Source organism: Balaenoptera borealis (assembly GCF_965194805.1).
Source record: "Balaenoptera borealis genome assembly, chromosome: X".
Taxonomy (NCBI): Eukaryota; Metazoa; Chordata; class Mammalia; order Artiodactyla; family Balaenopteridae; genus Balaenoptera; species Balaenoptera borealis.
Window position 1 is genome coordinate 1351201 of NC_138881.1, and position 17520 is coordinate 1368720.

The 17520-nt window shown below is 59.3% G+C and overlaps 2 protein-coding genes across 3 annotated transcripts; both read left to right on the forward strand.

Moving 5' to 3' along the window:
* Positions 1-3237: 3237 nt before the first annotated feature.
* AKAP17A (A-kinase anchoring protein 17A) lies at positions 3238-12119 on the forward strand. Of its 2 annotated transcripts, XM_082375700.1 has the most exons (6): positions 3238-3475; positions 5097-5874; positions 6513-6661; positions 9758-9998; positions 10736-11709; positions 11945-12119. In XM_082375700.1, exons 2-6 carry the CDS (start codon positions 5113-5115, stop codon positions 11967-11969), a joined length of 2151 nt encoding a protein of 716 aa, XP_082231826.1. In that variant the 5' UTR covers positions 3238-3475; positions 5097-5112; the 3' UTR covers positions 11970-12119. The 2 variants fall into 2 exon arrangements, with proteins under 2 accessions (XP_082231826.1, XP_082231827.1); XM_082375701.1 differs by lacking the exon at positions 11945-12119 and having other exon boundaries at positions 3239-3475; positions 10736-11857.
* Positions 7679-9751, forward strand: LOC309620922 (uncharacterized protein; the record flags this gene model as incomplete). Its single annotated transcript, XM_082377788.1, has 3 exons — positions 7679-7690; positions 8555-8888; positions 9230-9751. The coding sequence occupies 3 exons, from the start codon at positions 7679-7681 to the stop codon at positions 9658-9660; spliced, it is 777 nt and encodes a 258-aa protein (XP_082233914.1). The 3' UTR covers positions 9661-9751.
* Positions 12120-17520: the final 5401 nt, after the last annotated feature.

Consider the following 17520-nt stretch of genomic DNA (forward strand, 5'->3'; position numbering starts at 1 on the left):
GTGGGTGGGTTGATGAGTGGCTGGATGGGTCAATGGATGGATGGATAGATGGGTAGATGAATGGATGGATGGGTGGGTGGATGGATGGATGAACAGATGGATACGTAGGTAGATGGATAGATGACCAGATAGGTAGATGTCTGCATACGTATATACATACATTTACAGATACCCATACTAACACCAGGCACTTTTCTCGTAGGAATGGATTAACAGGGTCCCTCGATATGGCTCAAAGTGAAAGGAATAGTGATACAGAGGGGGGAAGGTGTCTAACCTGGAGGGAAGTATCTGAATCTAGATGGAAGCCAGAACTGGAGTAGCTCTGGGTTCAGAAACAGGTGTCCAGCTTACTGTTCTCAATTCTCGCAGTGCCTCATTGAATGCCTACATCCAGCATGAACCTGAGTACCCCTGTATCAGCTGTAATTAGTTACTCTAAGATGAGGGCACAGTGGAGGAGGGTGGGTCTAATCTAACGTGAACGGGGCCCTTATGAGAAAAAGAGATGGAGACACACACACAGAGGGAGGACGATCCTTTGAGGATAGAGGCAGAGATGGCAGTGAGGCTGCCACAAGCCAAGGGACACTGGAGATTGCCAGCAAACCACCCAAAGCCAGGAGACAGACCTGGGACAGATCCTTCCTTGGAGCCCTCAGAAGGAACCCACCCAGCCCACACCTTGGTTTCAGACTTCTGGTCTGAAGGGGGTACATTTCTGTGCTGTCTGGGGTAATGTGTTACAGCAGTCCTAAAAACTGAATCGAGTGATGATAAGAAAATCACTGCTTATTTAAGCACGAGAGGAGGTCATTTTCTGTGTGGGGTAAAGAGGCATGTTTTTCTGTGATTAAGGAGGGCTGAGGATCCATATGTTTATTCCAGATGTAGCAGTCACATATGGCTGGGTAACAAAGGGCTCCAAACGCAGAGGCTGTAAACAACACATGTTTATCATCTCCCAGTTTCCCTAAGTCAGGAGTCCAGGCAGGGACTAATGGCGTCCTCTGCTCAAGGGTTCACCGGGCTGAAATTAAGCTGTCAGCCAGGGCTAGGGGTCGCACTGGGGGCTTGGGGCTCTCTTCAAAGCTCAGTGCTTGTTGGAAGAATTTCAGTTTCTTGTGTTGGAGCATTAAGACCGTCATCTCCCAGAAGCCACCTGCCAATCCCGGCCAAGTGGTCTTTTTCCACCAGGCAGTTTGCTTCCTCGAGGCAAGCAGGCAGTTCCTCTGTTGTTTCAAAGCTCTCCGACGGCTTAGCCCTGACTCCGACACCTGATTAGGTCAGGCCCATCCAGAATAATCTCTCCTTCCATTAGCTTGAATCAGTGGATTATAGACTTTAATTACAACCACACAATTCCTTCACCATTGCCATATAATCCTGGGAGCGAGATCTCATCCGATCCCCCGTCCCCGTCACGCTCAACGAGAGTGATTTATATACCCACGCATATATCACGCCAGGACAAAGGATTAGGGCTACAGGTAATTGGGAACTTTGTTTCTTTGTTTCTGGGGTATATCCCCTGAAGGAACGTTTTGCTCAAAATTGTAAAAGGATTTTCCTTGAACATTTCCCAAATTATTACAATCCTCTCTTAGTCTTGCCGCTTCCAAAGAAGTGAATACCTCATTTCTTAATTCACTTTGCAAATTGCTTGGTAGAACACAGCGGAGAAGCAGTTTCCAAATTTAACAGTTCTCCAGGGAAATAAGCAAGCCATCCACATGCAAGCAGCCTTTGGGAGAACGGCTTTCAAGGGAACACCAAACACCTTTATGTTCTCCAGAAGAAGAAGACAAAAGAAAACAGAAAAGATGCATATACCCCACTGAGAAGCCTGCCTGTGTTCAAAGAGGGACCCTCTTACCTTGGGGGACCCTGGAGCCTCCGTTTCCTCCTTGTCAGGTGGATGTCATGATCATATTTGACTATATGGGTAGCATTTAATTCGACTACATATCTCACCCATAGCAGATACCCAGCAAATACCCAGGAGCCTCTTTTCAAAACTCCACCTGACATAGGGTGGAGTTACCCACCCTCGCCCCTTCTGAAGCAAATGCTTTGGCACTTTCCGTGTTGAAAAACAGAGGGTCTGTGCTCTTGTTCTCCGACCCTGGGTTTTTTTTTAAAAATAAATTTATTTACTTATTTATTTTTATTTTTGGCTGTGTTGGGTCTTCGTTGCTGCGCACTGGCTCTAGGCGCGCGGACTTCAGTAGTTGTGGCGCGCGGGCTCAGTAATTGCGGCTCATGGGCTCTAGAGCGCAGGCTCAGTAGTTGTGACTCACGGGCTCTAGAGCGCAGGCTCAGTAGCTGTGGCGCACGGGCTTAGTTGCTCCGCCGCATGTGGGATCTTCCCAGGTCAGGGCTCGAACCCGTTTTCCTTGCATTGGCAGGCGGATTCTTAACCACTGCACCACCAGGGAAGCCCCCAACCCTGAATTTTCAATGTGGGGACTTGTGACATATTTGGGGCCTCAGAATCACATGACTTGTGCAGCGCCTGGCATAAAGTGGGAGCTTAATAAATTGTCATTTGTTAATTTATATCATAAAATTATATGTATATTATTGTGCATAAAATATATGTAACATGTAAAGTTATGCAAAAGTTCATTACATATGAAATATGTTATGTATAACGCCTAAAGCATATTATTACTTATTTACAGTTAAATTTTAGATATTATTAGGCTTCACCTTAAAATGATAAAATACATAAAGTATATGTCAAGTAATTAAAAATAATCGGTATGTAATTTGTGTCATTTTCAGATATTATTAAAAATAAATATTATAGAAAAATAAATGTTAAAATGTAAAACATTCAAAATGTAAAAATAATATATGTTTACACTAACATTGTATTACATATGTAGATGTAATTACCTTATAATATAATAACGTTATGCAACGAATCAATTCCTATAATACAATAATCAATATGTAATTAGATAATAGTTTATAATGAAATTATACTATATATTATGTGCGATGCATAATTATAATAGTAATTTAGGCCCAAACACCTGGTCCCGGTCCTAAGTCAGGTGGCCTCACACTCCTGCCCCAGGTGCGGCCTCCGCCTGGACCTGAACACAGGTAGCGGCCTGGGGGCGGGGTGGGCTCGCGCATGAGCAGTGCAAAGCCCGGGAGGGGGGAGGGGAGGCCCCGGCCGGCACCACCCCCTCGTCTCCGGAAGTCCCGCCTCTGGGGGCGGGACCAGGGCCTGGAGGAGAAACAGGGAGCCGCCGCGCGGCCGCTTCCGCGGGCCCCGGCGCCGGAAGCGGAGATGCGTCACAGGGGCGGGCGACGGCGGCGGCGGCGGGTCGCGTTGGGGGTGCCTCCGGTGGACGGTCGCGACGCCGGGCGGGGAGGCCGCGCCTGCCAGGGTCGTCGGGGGCCCGCGGAGAGCTGGGGCCAGGGCGGCGGCGGCCTGGGACGCAAGCGGAACCCCGCGCCGGTGAGCGCCGTCCGCAGCCGCCTCCGCCCGCGAGCCGGGCGGGGGTCTGGGGGCGGGGACCCAGTGTCCGTGGTATCAGAGGGCCGGGGTCTGCGGAGCTCTCGGGAACGGGGACCCAGGGGCGGGGGACCCAGAGGTCGGGAGTCTGCGGGCGGCCAGGGGGCGGGGGTCGTAGGCCTGGGGACCTGGAGTCGGGGAATCGAGGGCCGAGGTCTGTGAGGAGCCGGGGGCGGGGGACCTGGGGTGACGAGGTAGCAGGGGCCGAGGTCTGCGGGGATCTTGGGGCCGAGGACACCGGGGGCTGGGAGAGGAGCCAAAGGCGGCCAGGGAGACGGGCGTTCCCAGGAGGCCACTGGTCCCCGGGGGGGGGGCGGGGGGGAGGGCAGGGCCGGTGCCAGAGAGGTAAGGAGGCGGGGCCGGGGGGCTGGGGGTTCCGAGGTTAATGGGGTTGGCGGGGGTGTCCGGGACCACAGGCAGCGGCCCGAGACAGGGAAGGCGGGAACTGGGGGACGGGGGGGCAGTTGGAGGGGCTGGAGGTCCTGGGGACCGCGTAGGGGCAGCTGGTGGTATCAGGGCAGCGAAGGGGCTGGGGGTCGCGCCCAGGATGCAGGAGAAGCCAGGCGACCAGGGAAGCTGGGAGTACCAGGGCTCCCGGCAGGCAGGCGGGGGAGGTGGGGTGGGTGTCCCAGGGCTCTGGTTTGGGCCCTCCCTGCGGTCTTTGGGGTCTTGTGGAGGGGGGAGTCACAGGTCTCAGCCCAGGCCAGAGTCCCTCTGCGGTGCCCCTGACCCTGCCACGTGGCTCTTCCCTCCAGCTGGGAGGCCCGCACCCCTTGGGTTCCTCCTGGATCTGGGGAGGGAGCTCCGAGAGCTAGCGGGTGGGCGGGCAGACCGGCTGAGGCCGCCACCTGTAGGGCTTGGTGTCCGTGGGTCTGGGTCAGGCTCAGCACTGCTGCGGCCTGGCTTTCTGGAAGCAGGCACTTGTCCCACCAGGAGGGAAGAGCTGGGGGAGGAGGCCCCCCCCCCCCCGGTTTCCGAAAGGCCCTGTCACTTTTATGCTTTATTTGGGCACAGAGAGGGTGCCTCTGCCCACAGTGGGGAAATTGAAGTCGATGGCCCTTGGCTGTTTTTTTCAGCCTGAAACTTCCTTCCTGTTTCTTCCGTGGAAACACAGGGCCGCCTCCTCCACAGAGCCTCCCAGATGCCTGTCCTGGGCCGTCCCTTCCCTCCCCCGTGAGGTGTCTGCACCTTCTGGTGGAGGTGGCGCGTGGAGCCGGCCTGCCCCGTGTACGCTGAGGGCAGCGACCGACCCCGCCGAGCTGGGCTCCCGCCGCCCTGGCCCCAGGAGAGCTGCCTCTGGGTACTGGGGGCAGGTAGCGCTGCTGGAGGAGTCGGGCTGCTAGCTGTGCCTAAACGTTTTGTCGGCCCGTTTTCTCCCCTGCTTTAGTGTAATCTCATTAAAAGCGCCAGCGTCTCGGGCTGAGGGCCTTTCCCTACGTAGAGGCCCGTGTGCCTGACGTACAGAGAGCAGACTTGCCTCCCTGCGCTGGGCCCGCGGCACCGGCCAGCCTGGGACACCTCGCCCCGGTGCCCGGCCCTGACCCCTCGCGCGCGTGTTTTTCAGGCCTGAGGTCCCGGCTATGGCTGCGGCTACCATCGTGCACGACACGTCCGAGGCGGTGGAGCTGTGCCCTCCCTACGGCCTGTACCTGAAGCCCATCACGAAGATGACCATCAGCGTGGCGCTCCCGCAGCTGAAGCAGCCGGGCAAGTCCATCTCCAACTGGGAGGTGATGGAGCGCCTGAAGGGCATGGTGCACAACCACCAGTTCTCCACGCTGCGCATCTCCAAGAGCACCATGGACTTCATCCGCTTCGAGGGCGAGGTGGAGAACAAGAGCCTGGTCAGGTCCTTCCTGGCCTGCCTGGACGGCAAGACCATCAAGCTCAGCGGCTTCTCCGACATCCTCAAGGTGCGCGCCGCCGAGTTCAAGATCGACTTCCCCACCCGCCACGACTGGGACTCCTTCTTCCGGGACGCCAAGGACATGAACGAGACGCTGCCGGGCGAGCGGCCCGACACCATCCACCTGGAGGGGCTGCCCTGTAAGTGGTTCGCCCCGAAGGCGTCGGGCTCCGAGAAGCCCAGCGAGGGGGTGCTGGTGCGGGTGTTCGAGCGCTTCGGGGAGATCCGCAACGTGGACATCCCCATGCTGGACCCCTACCGCGAGGAGATGACGGGCCGCAACTTCCACACCTTCAGCTTCGGGGGCCACCTGAACTTCGAGGCCTACGTGCAGTACCGCGAGTACGCGGGCTTCATCCAGGCCATGAGCGCCCTGCGCGGCATGAAGCTCATGTACAAGGGCGAGGACGGCAAGGCCGTGGCCTGCAACATCAAGGTGCGCGCGGGGCCCCGGGGGCGCGGGCGGGGTCCCGGGGGATAGGCCCCAGCGGCAGGCCCGCGTCCTGCAGGACGTCAGGCGCGGGGAGGGGAGCGGGCGGCCCCGTTCTTCTCACGGAAGCTGCGTCTTCAGGGAGGCGTGAGGGAGCCCAGCGTCTTCCCGTGGCCGCGGGGGGGGGACGGGCGGGCACGCCCTGGAAGGAGCTCCAGCCGGGCCCGGCCGGCGCACCGCAGGCCCCCACACGTCCCTGAGACGAGGCGACGGCCCTTTTACGGCCGTGCGCTGTGCCTCGTGCCGGGCGGCTCGGGCGCCTGGGCGGTGGAGGCGCGGCCGCTTGGCTGCGGGGCCGGACGCGGGGCTTCCCGGGAGGAGGAGTGACCCGGAGCAGTGGCACGGGTGCGGGGGTGTCCCTCTGGTTTGTGGTCCCCTTCCCTCGGGAGGAGTCGGGTCCCGAGCGCTGTGAGGCTCGGGGCCCGCGGGCACTCAGCGGGAGGGCGTCCGGGAGCCCCTTCCCTGCGGTGGGTCTGGGGGAGCCGGCCTCACGCGGGCGGGCGGGGCTGCCACCGTCAGGGAGGCTCTCGGGTCGCCCGACCCCGCCCCAACCCGCCCCAACCCGCCCCGTTCTCCCTCGGAAGGTTTCTTTCGATTCGACCAAACACCTGAGCGACGCCTCCATCAAGAAACGGCAGCTCGAGCGGCAGAAGCTTCAGGAGCTGGAGCAGCAGCGGGAGGAGCAGAAGCGCCGGGAGAAGGAGGCGGAGGAGAGGCAGAGGGCCGAGGAGAGGTGCGTCCTGCCCGGGCCGGGCCGGGCCTCGCCCCGCCCCGCCCCGCCCCGGGAGCGCCCGCCCGGCCGCCGTGTGCGCATGCGTCTGCGGGCTCGGGCGCGTCTGTGTGCGCATCTGTGCGCGCATCTGTGCGCATCTGCGGGCGTGGGTGCCTCTGTGTGGCAGCTGTGCGCGGGGGCGCGTCTGTGTGCGCGTCTGCGGGCGCGTCTGTGTGCGCATCTGCGGGCTCGGGCGCATCTGTGCGCATCTGCGGGCGTGGGTGCCTCTGTGTGGCATCTGTGCGCGGGGGCGCGTCTGTGCGCGCGTCTGCGGGCGCGTCTGCGGGCGTGGGCGCATCTGCGGGCTCGGGCGCGGGCGGCAGCCGGAGACCCCGCGGGCAGGTGCGCCCCCCGCCCCCTCCCCGGAGATCGCCGCCCGCCTCCCGCGTGGCCCCTGCCCCGTTCCCCGCACGGGCCTTTCCCTCCGAGCCTCCCTGAGCGCCATGCGCGGGTCCTGCCGACACAGGCACGGAATCTTGGCTGTTCTGCAGGTTTTTGCGTTCAGGCTGAAGCTGCTTTTAAGTGAAGTATAGAGCTGATGACGCTCGCGGGTTTTAACAAAAAAGCCTCATATAGTAGGTCTGTAGAGTAACTGAGGTTCACGCGTCTAAAGGCAAACTCGGGGGACGACCTTTCCCCCTTTTATCTTTTACTTTGTGACTTATAAAAGCAACCTGACCAACGATACTACCTGCATTTTGGAAAACAAGGAGAGATTCTTCTTGGTCCATCACGGCTGCTGTGCGCTTGTTGTTTCTTTCCAGCGTGTGTGTGTGTGTGTGTGTGTGTGTGTGTGTTACAGTCAAGGTTTCGTGTGTTTTGCAGAGTGTTGTTCAGTCTTAGGCGTGCGTGATCTGGGCAGTTCATTGCTCACCAGTCTGTTTACCTGTTGGCTGAATTGACTTAGCTCTTGCCCCGGCTGTCGGGTTCCTGTTTTGTTTTCCCTTCTTCACCGATAGCAGTAACACAGATGCGGAGATGTCTCGGCGGGTAGCAGTTCCTTTGTCTGCACCGGAACCCAGCTCCAGGGTGGCGGGTCCGCACGCCGCCGCTGTTCTCCGCTCAGCCCCACGTGGCTCCCGCGGGGAGGCGGGGGTGGCTGGGCAGGGGCGAGCGTGTGGCCGTTGGTCGGGGGCCAGGAGCCCCGGAGTGAGGCCGTCGGTGCAGAGAGAGGAACGGGCGCCCGGGGAGTGTAGGCCGTGCTCGCGGCGTGGCTGTCCTCAGGAGGCGGCCCTTGGCAGGGACGGTTTGGATCGCGCACTGAACCGGGCCGCGGCGCCAGCACGGCCCCCTCAGGCAGAACCGGGAAGCGCCAGTGGCGTGCGGACCACCCACTCGCCCTTGTCCCAAACGGGCCTTGTCCTGCCTCTTCCAGGCTAGACCGTGACCACAGGCCCCCGAGCTGGGGGGCGTAGAAGTTACCCCACGGCCTTCCTGACAGCAGCTCTGAGGTCTCGTTAAAGGCAGTTTGCTTGACCTTAATGGCAGGAAAAGCGGGCGGGGACCCGGGGCTGAGAGTGGCCTTTGAGGACAGAGAGCAGGATACGTCCTGGCGAGGACCCGGGCACACAGCCGCAGGGCGGCGCCCCGGCTGTGGCCGCGGAGGGGGCAGGCCTGGCCTGGGACGAGCTGTGGGCCCGGGAGGCGCCCAGGGTGCGCTCTGGTGGGCAGGGCTGTGGGGCGGAGCCTCGGCGTCTGCGCCCCATCACGGGCGGGCGTGTCTGGGTCCTCTGGTGTTCATAAGGAACGGAGTGCAGCCGGCCAGCAGCGGTCACGTTCCTGGTCGTGGCAGGTCGTGGGCCATGAGCTCCACGCTTGAGGGCTGTGGTCACTTGAGGCCCGTGAGGCCGCTAGGACCCGCAGCTCTTGACGGACACCTGCTGCGGGAGACCTTCAGGTGTGTGTGGCCTCCTGGACACCGGCACCCTCGAGCTGTCCTGCTTCCCCGCGTTAGCCCGGCCTCGGTGCCCAGCCCGCCCCCCTCCTCCGTGTCCGGGTGAGCTTGGGTCCTCCCGCCTCCTCGTCCGGGCCTGGCGCCCTGGGAGTGATGTCGGCTCTTCTGCAGACGGTCTGCCTCCTGGCCTCAGGGGTCTCTTCTGTGTCTGGTCCTGCCCAGAGCGACCTCGCCTCTCTGCTGTGCCGGCCCCACCGGCGACTCGGCGAACTTTAAAGCTCGAGGGAGATGCGGGTGTGCCGAGTGGAGACATCCGTTGGTCTTCAGACCTTCCCTGGGGGTCTGGAGCCATCCTGCTTTCGGTGGCATTCTCATTTCCGAAGGAGGAAAGGATGTTGTTAGGGTCTAGGCTGGTGGGTGTGGTGCGGGGGTGTTCATGGAACAGTCGCTGTCTCCAGGGCGTGTGTATGCAGTGACCTCGCAGGGTGTCCCCAGTGCGTGCTCTCGGGACCCCTTGATCGGGGGACACCCCAGGGCAGACCGGGTCGGGTTTGCGTCCCCTTGCCTTTGTCGTTTCTACCACTTCCTATGAAAGGCCATGCAGTACAGTCTCTCGTGTTTGGTCTTGCCCTTAGCTCGCTGCTTCCGGAACCTTCCTGCGGCCGTGTACGTTGCTGATTCCCTCCCGCTCAGGGCCCACGGGTTCCCGGGGTGTGAAAGCCCGGGCCGGGTGTCTCCGCTGCCACTGGGACTGGGGCCGGTCCAGCACGCTGGCTCTGTGCTCGGGGTGCGTGCGGCCGGCGGAGGGGCGTCGTCTCCCCGCGCTCCGCGCCGCTGCTGCAGCCCTTTCCCCGTCCGTCTGTCGTCGCCCCTCCACCAGCCCGGTGCATCTTGTTCAAAACTCAGCTTCCGACGCGTCCTCCCCGGCCGTCCGTCCCTTTCTTCACGTTTCCGGGCTGGGGTCGCAATCAGCGAGACTCTCCCTCGGACGGCGCCGGAAACTCTCACCCCTTGTGCCCCGCGCTCCTCGGGTCCTCGGATGCGGCTGAGCTTTCTCCGGGGATAAAGCGCTGAGATGATGAGTCCCGCGATCGCCGTCCCGGGGCCCCCTTCCCCGCGCGGCCCGCGGGCCTCACGGAGCCCCGTGTGTGTCGCTCGCGCAGGAAGCAGAAGGAGCTGGAGGCGCAGGAGCGCGAGAGGAAGCGGGAGGAGAAGCTGCGCAGGCGCGAGCAGAAGCAGCGGGACCGCGAGCTGCGCCGCAGCCAGAAGCAGCTGGAGAAGCTGCAGGCGGAGGCGCAGCGGAAGCTGCAGGAGAAGATCCGGCTGGAGGAGCGCAAGCTGCTGCTGGCCCAGCGCAATCTGCAGTCGCTCCGGCTCGTCACCGAGCTGCTGAGCCGCGCCAAGGTACCGCCTGCCGGGGGTCGGGGCGGAGGCCGGAAGATGCGCGGTCCTCGCCGGGGCCCCGGGAAGCCAGGCGCCTGGAGCCGGGCCGTGCCCCCTCGGTCCGCAGCTGCAGAGCTGACGGGTCTCAGCGGCGCTGTGCGGACGGCCCTCCCGGTTCCCCCCGCTGCTCCTGCTGGAGGCCAGGCCGGTAACTCCCGTGAGCCGGGCCGGGGGCGTGGACGGACCTTGCTGGGCGCTCGTGGTGCTCAGGCGGGCCGCGGAGTGAGGCGCGGGGCGACCCTAACCTGTTGTCTGGTTACAGTTGTGATCAGTCCGCGGGAAGGAGCGTGGCGGGCGCGCTGAGACCTGTGGCAGCGTGTTCTTGTTTCATGGTGAATATTGAAGACCCTGAGCAGGCCCGGCCCCGCGCCTCCGCGCCGTAATCTCAGCTCCCCGTGGCCGGCGACCTTCGCACCGACAGCAGGCCCCGTCCGCCAGCCGGAGGGGCCCGGCCCGCGCAGAAGGCCCGCCCCGGGGCTGCGGCGAGGAGCTTGGCCAGGGCTTTCCTCTCCCGGCTGGGCAGGACGCGCGGGCGTGGTCAGGTCAGGTGGGGTGGGCCAGGCTCCAGCCGGCCACCCGCCCGCCCGCCGGCCCGGTCCCCCAGGCCCCCCAGGCCGTCCGCCTGCAGAGCCGCGCGGCCTCGGAGCGTCCGTGCGGGCTCAGAGCCCAGCTCAGGCGCGGCCCCCTCTGTCCCGCAGGCCGTGAAGCTGCGGGCGCAGGAGCAGCAGGAGGAGACGCTGCGGCTGCAGCAGCAGGAGGAGCGCCGGCGGCTGCAGGAGGCGGAGCTGCGGCGCGTGGAGGAGGAGAAGGAGCGCGCGCTGGGCCTGCAGCGCCGGGAGCGCGAGCTGCGGGAGCGCCTGCTCAGCATCTTGCTCAGCAAGAAGGCGGACGGGCCCCGCGCGCCCGCCGAGCCGGGCGCCTCGCACGCCCACCTGCTGCAGCCCGTGCTGGACATGCTGCACACCGTGTCGGCCGGCTGCGCGGGCGCCGCCCCGCCCCCGCCCTGCGGCCCCCGGGAGGCCCCGCCCCGGCCGCCGGCCGCCGGCCCCGCCCCCGGCCCCGGCCCCGCCCAGAGCGTGAACGGGAGCGCCGCGGAGGAGGAGGCCGCGAGCAAGGAGGGGCAGCAGGCTCGCCGGGTCGCCGCCGACGACGGCCCCTCCGGCCCCGCCGAGAAGAGGTGCCCCGGCGTCCTCGCCTGCATCCCCGACAACAACCAGCAGCCGAAGGCCGCGCCCGCCGCCTGCGAGCAGAGCGCGCCCAGGAAGGACGCGCGCTCCGAGCAAGACAAGTGCAACCGCGAGCCCAGCGGGGGCCGCGGCCGGGCCAGCGGGGACCGGGGCAGCGACGACAGGCCCAAGCGGGAGCGCAGCCGGCCGCGGCGGGCGGGCAGCCGGGAGGACGCGAGGCCGCACAAGGAGCGGCGGCCGCACCGGAAGCGCTCGCACCAGGACGGCAGCCCCCGCCGGCGCAGCGCCAGCCCCGAGCGCGAGCGCGAGCACGAGCACGAGCACGGCCGGTCGCGGAGGTCCCACAGCGGAGACCGGCACGGCCGGCGGGAGAGGAGCCGGGACCGGGACCGCAGGGGCAGCTCGGGCAGGAAGCGCAGCCGCCACCGGCGCAGCGAGAGGTCGCGCTCGGGCTCCCCCAGCCGGCACCGCAGCACCTGGAACAGGTAATGCACGGAGGGCCCAGGCAGCCGTCCCGGAGGACCAGGACGGGGGAGCGCACGTCCTGCAACTCGCTGCCCCCACGCCCCCCACGCCCCCCCCCCCCCAGCACACCCAGGGAGCCCCCTGGTGAGGAAGGCAGCGCCTCCAGCCTCCTCTCCTTCGTGGCCGTGGGTCTAGTTCAGAGGCATCGTCCCCGGTCACGAGCTTTCGTTTCCCTTAAAACTGTTGATCCAATAGCTTTAACGTCAGCAGCCCTCTCTGAATCAGGAGGAGCACGTAGGCCGCCCGCCGTGAGAATTGCAGACCACCCCGCCCCGGGCACACAGGCTGGCAGCGCCGAATCCCTGCACCTGCTCGGAGACGCCTCTCGTACTCACTTCACGGGAGCCGCCTGTCGCGTCTCGGGGACGGACTGTCCAGTGTGGCGGCCGCAGCCCCACGGGGCGTGGAAACGAGGAAGTCTCGCCCTGCGGGTGTTTTTTTGTTTTTTGGTTTTTTCCCTCATTTGTAAGTTCAACGGATTGGGAACAGAGTTTGGGTGGGATGCCAAAGGAAAATGGCTCTGGTGCATATAAGTCATCGGCGGGGAAGCTGTACGTTCTGCAACACGGAAACTCAGATGTGCCATCTTTCTAGGTGTGGGCAGGTGCGGAAGTGGTGCGGAGGGTCCCAGACACTCACTTTTTTACAAATTCAAGGAATTCAGCGTAAAAAAAAAAAAAAAGGTTGATGAAAGTTAGTTTTGGTTCCTAGTCAAGGTTAGCCTGTGTGGTTTTTTTTAAGAAACCGTTTTGCTAAATTATTTTTACTTGGAACGTTTCAGATTTAATGCTGCAAACATGTTAAATTTTATAATCGTTGGCTTCTCTGAGTGAAGCTCAGAAATCCTTAAAAATAGCTGTATCGTCCGCCTTAGGAGAGATGGTGTTTATTCCAGTTTGCGTTTTTATGGTGAAATAAAATCCTTTTCCAATGAACTAATGTTTCCCATACTTATGTGTTTTCTTTCTTAAGTTCTTTGGGCTACTTCACTGACCTGAGCGTAATTTGGCATATTTGAAATCGCCGATTTCTAAAGATTCATTTCACATGCTGTGACTATTGTAAAATAACCCCCTGGAGGAGAACACGCGTCCTGGGACTCATTTGATTTGTGTACCAGGAACATAAAAGTTTAGCAAGTTCACAGAAGCAGTCTTTAAAGCTACAGTGCCATTAAAAAAAAAAAAAAAGATTTAAAGAAAGTGGTTCTCTTCTCACCTTGAGTTGATGTAGCAGGTAGGTGTCAGTGCCCCTGTTGGGACCCCGAGCTGCAAGTGATCCCTCCGTCTGTCTGTGTTTAAGTCAAACCCAGATCTTATCAGCACGTGGAGGGCAATTATATGCCTTTTCCACCCTAGTCACATCATCGTCAAAATCTCAGGCCGGCACAACAGACTTCCACTTTCCTTTTCTGCGCTGGCATTGGTCTGGTCTGTCACCAGCCGAGGTGTGGGTGCAGGACGTGCTCAGATGCCCAGTGATTGGAGATGCCTCTCGGAGATGCACACGGGCAGCTGTGTCAGGATTCCTGCAGCCTGGCATGGAGTGTTTTTTGCCCCATCAGCAGCTCTGAGAAGGTCGGGGAACTGGGTGTCACTCTGGGTGCCCAGGATATGTTGCTGGGTGAGACAGGCCCCCTGAAACATGGGGATCTTGAAGGAGCAAGTACAGGAATGAGGAGCAGGCCACGTGGCGTTGTGTGTGTATGTAGGGGAGGTCTCTGAAGTCAAGGGAGAACTCCGTGAGGTCAGAGGAGGTTTCTCTGAAGTGAGGGAGAGTCAGATCAGGGGGCATCTCTGAGGTAGGGGAGGTATCGCTGTGGACGAGAGTCAGGCATCTGAATTCTAAACCTGTTCCACTGATCATGCATCTTCCACCTCCAACACCACTGAGCTACGCGGCAGAAGGCGGAGGCGTGATAAATGCTGCCCAGGCCAATCGTCCCTTACTGACCGGTCCTCCACCTGTTGGATCTGTCAGTTCCTGAGAGGGGGATGGCATTGACATCTCCAACCGTAGCAGCAGATGCATCTTTTTCTCCTCAAAGGCTTTTCCGTTTCTGCCTTTTGTGTTTGACGCTGTGTTGTTAGTTGCGTACAAGTTAAGGATTGTCACGTCTCCTTGGAGAACTGGCTCCTTGGTCGTTTGCAGTGCCCTTCTGTACCTTGATAATTTTCCTTGTCCTGAAGTCTGTTTGGTGGTAAATGGGGAGGAAAGGAATTTGATGGAAAGAGATGTCCGTTACATGTATGTGTCTCCTAGACACACACACAGCATCCAAGGGTGTCAGGGAAGAAGAAGGTTTTGGCGTAAGCCATGATCTCTCTTTTCAAGCCAAGCTCTGCAGAGGAGAGGACAGTAGTCTTTTGTTGTGACACAGCAGATACTTTTAGAGGCAGCGTGACTAAGAATGAGGATTCGGGAGCCTGGCTTAGAACCGTTTCACCCAACAGCCCCTCTTCTGTGAGGCCGACGGCAGTGATTTGCGTGGGGACCCGGTGAAGAGCACCCCTACTGCCCGTGTGGGATCCTGGTCGTTTGGACTCATCTTGGCTTTAAGACACTTATCATCCTTATGACTTAGGGTGGGATTTCCCAGGTTACCAGTGCAACCAACCCTTATCCAGGGGTTCCACATCCACGGATTCAGTGAACCGCAGGTTGAATACTATGTTTACCATCCGCGGTTGGTTGAATCCGTGTGTGCGGAACCATGGATACAGGAGGTGGACTCTGGGACTTCAGCATCGGCGAATTTTGGTACCGGCGGTGGGTCCTGGAACCGATCCCCGTAGATACCGAGGGACAATTGTGCTTTCATTTATTTTCTAAAAGTTCTCTTGTTTTCTGTAGGAGTTGTTAGCGATAAAAAATAGAGATTAATTGAAACACGTCTGTTAACTGATTAGATTTTATCTTCACAAACCAGGATTTTTCTTAGTTCTAAGGTGACTAGATTGTAACCAAGGGCGCTGTGACTAAGGAACACGTTTATTGAGGAAACAGAAGGTTTCCACCCTAGAAGCGTTGTCCTGCCAACTTCTGGGGTGAATGAATGGGAGGTTTGCTCCTCCTTTTCTGTCTGTCTGTCTCATAGCATTTTGTCCTGAGCCTCTTTCTAGCCGAGTGGGATCATTATCTCATTGTGGGTAAACAAAAACCACCCCCAATTTATCACAGTTTCACCCGGTGGAGATGTTCTCCAGACCTAAGGGCCTGGGGGTCACCAGGTGGTCTGGGATTTGGGACTTGACTGTGGCTCTTGTGTCCTCTGGAACCTAGCAACCTGCATTGGAGGAGAGATTGGGAAATGACAAAAGGCGCAGAGCTCTCAGGGAAGAACGAGATTAACGTGGTGTCGGGCAGTTGATTCACCCCCTTTCACTGCCATCTTCACTCCTGCAAACCCTGAATCTAACAGGCAACTATCGATACAAAGGGATTTTTGACCTGCTTTCGTTGTATGGTTGCTTATTTCCCTGGATCTTTAAAGTACTGCCGTAGAGGAGGTTGTCATCACCGTGACCATTCCTTGCCCTCCAGGCCTATCCCCGCTCAGCACATACGGCAGAAACCCCTCCGACTCACCCGAGTCACCTAGGCTGCCGTCTTGCTCGATTCCCCAATTCCTGTCTTTGCCCTGTAATCTCCCACCTGGGGTTTCATGCCAGCTCACGGGGTCCTTGACGCACACACCGTTTGAAGGGGATCGGGTCCATTTCTGAGTCCTCGGCTTCGCTCTAAACTTGTTCTTGTAACTGATCGTCCTGGGAGAGTGGCTCCAGCGTCCCCTTTCTCCTCCCTCTCCCGGCCCCCACGGAGGCACCGTGCCTCCTCCTTCCTCGTACTTGGGCTCTGCGCCCCAAGATGACACGGCTTCTAGGGTCCCAGTGTCACCTGGAGAGGTGGGTCTGGGAGTGACACGGGGACAGCGGAACGGAAGAAGGGCCTCCCGGAGGTGTCTGCTGGGAGATTGTTAAAAAGGAAATGACACCCTTCTGTCCATGTTTCTGCTCCCATCGAGTGCATGAACCAGGTTCCCCCAGACACAAGGAGAACCGGGAAAAAGTTCGTCCTGAGCCGTCATGAGAGGAAGCCCTGTCTCCCTCGTTTAGAGGACGCATTTCCGATCGAACGTCAGTTAATACTTAACATTTGCAAAGTTCTCATTTATACACCTGCTCGTGATGAGTCAGAGCACATAAAACACATAAAACCTTCTGTTAACAGTAAAAAACACACAAAACGTAAATTCTCATACAATTTCGATTTATATGTTTTATTTTTTCTAGTTTTATTGAGATATAATTGACATATTGGTTGGATATTTGTGTATACTGCAAAACGATCACCACAAAAAGCTAGTTAACCTCCGTCACCTCGTGTATAGACATCTTACTTCACAAGTATGATGGGATGACCAGGTACATTTCTAAGCACAAAAAATAGAGCCCAGAATCCTGGCGGGGAGAAAAGTGAGTTGAGAATGTGGATAGAACTAGAAAAGGAAACCATATAACATTATTATTTTAAACACACTGTTATTTTGTGGGGTTTTAAGTGGATGGATATAGTTATTAAATCGCTAGGGTGTTTAGATTCTATCAGACACACTCCAAAGAATGCAGCAAATTTGAAAAATGTCTATTATATGCCAAACATTGCACCATTTGCATTTGCATTTAGATGATATTTTTTTTAAAAAAGCGCGTAGGGGGGTCCCTGAAAGACCCCTGCCCCAGGATGGCGGTCTGGTTTCAGACTTGCAGGTGTTCTGGACTCACCTCGGGGTGAGAGGAAAAGGCAGGATCCCACCCGGCAGGTGTGGGGGGGCGGATGGAGCACCTGTAACAGGTGTTTTCCAGGTGATGCTGATGCAGTGTCGGAGGAGGGGGTGCGCTCCGCGGAGCGTCCCTTCCCGCCCCTCCCACCTGCCCCGCTGCCCACGCGCACATGGCGTGCCTGAGGCCCAGCCCCCTCCTCCGGGCAGGCCTTCCCGGGTGCCATACGCACCCCCCTCTCACATCAGGCCCCTCCAGTCAGCCCGCGGACAGGCTGACGTCTCCACCCCCAAGCTGTGTACGTGTCTCCCCACACCCGCTTCAGCCTGAGTGCCCCCATCTCTGCTCTCGTCCATAAAACCCCTGCAGGAGGGTCTTCTCTCCCGCCCGGCAACTCAGGCACTGCCCTCACACTCCCACCACCCTCACCGCCCCGTCAGAACGCTCGCACCCAGGCGCTGTAGACGGAACGTTTGCGTCCCCCCAAATTCAGACGTGTTGGGGGGGGCCCTTACCCCCAAGGCGATGGTGTCAGGAGGTGGGGCTTCTGGGAGGTGACGAGGTCATGAGGGTGGAGCCCCCGTGGATGGGATTAGTGTCCTTAGAAAAGAGACCCCAGAGAGCTCCCTGGCCCCTTCCTCCGTGTGAGGACACAGCGAGAAGACGTCCATCTAGGAACCAGGAGGAGGGTCCTCACCAGATGCTAAATCTGCCCTCACCGGGATCTCGGACGTCCAGCCTCCGGGACCGTGAGGAATAAATGTGTTTTGTTTATAAGCCCCCAGTCGGAGGTATTACAGGAGCTGCAAGTAACGAATACCAGGTGGTCTCCGAGTACGTCTGAACTCACCCTTCTCCAATCACGTTCCCCCTTGCTTTAGGGCAGCAAGTTAAATCGTCCTGCGGCCCCAGGCTCCAAACTAAAAAGAAAACAAATTGCTCAATTAAAAAAACCAGAACCCACTAGAACGCAGTACTACTACTCTACTA

What these genes read in the sequence shown, in the direction of transcription:
- AKAP17A (XM_082375700.1), top strand. Translation starts at nt 5,113, where the DNA reads ATGGCTGCGGCTACCATCGTGCACGACACGTCCGAGGCGGTGGAGCTG. An exon ending in AGGCAGAGGGCCGAGGAGAG is followed by an intron (nt 6,662 to 9,757) that starts GTGCGTCCTGCC and finishes TCGCTCGCGCAG; the next exon opens with GAAGCAGAAGGAGCTGGAGG. An exon ending in CACCGCAGCACCTGGAACAG is followed by an intron (nt 11,710 to 11,944) that starts GTAATGCACGGA and finishes TTGATCCAATAG; the next exon opens with CTTTAACGTCAGCAGCCCTC.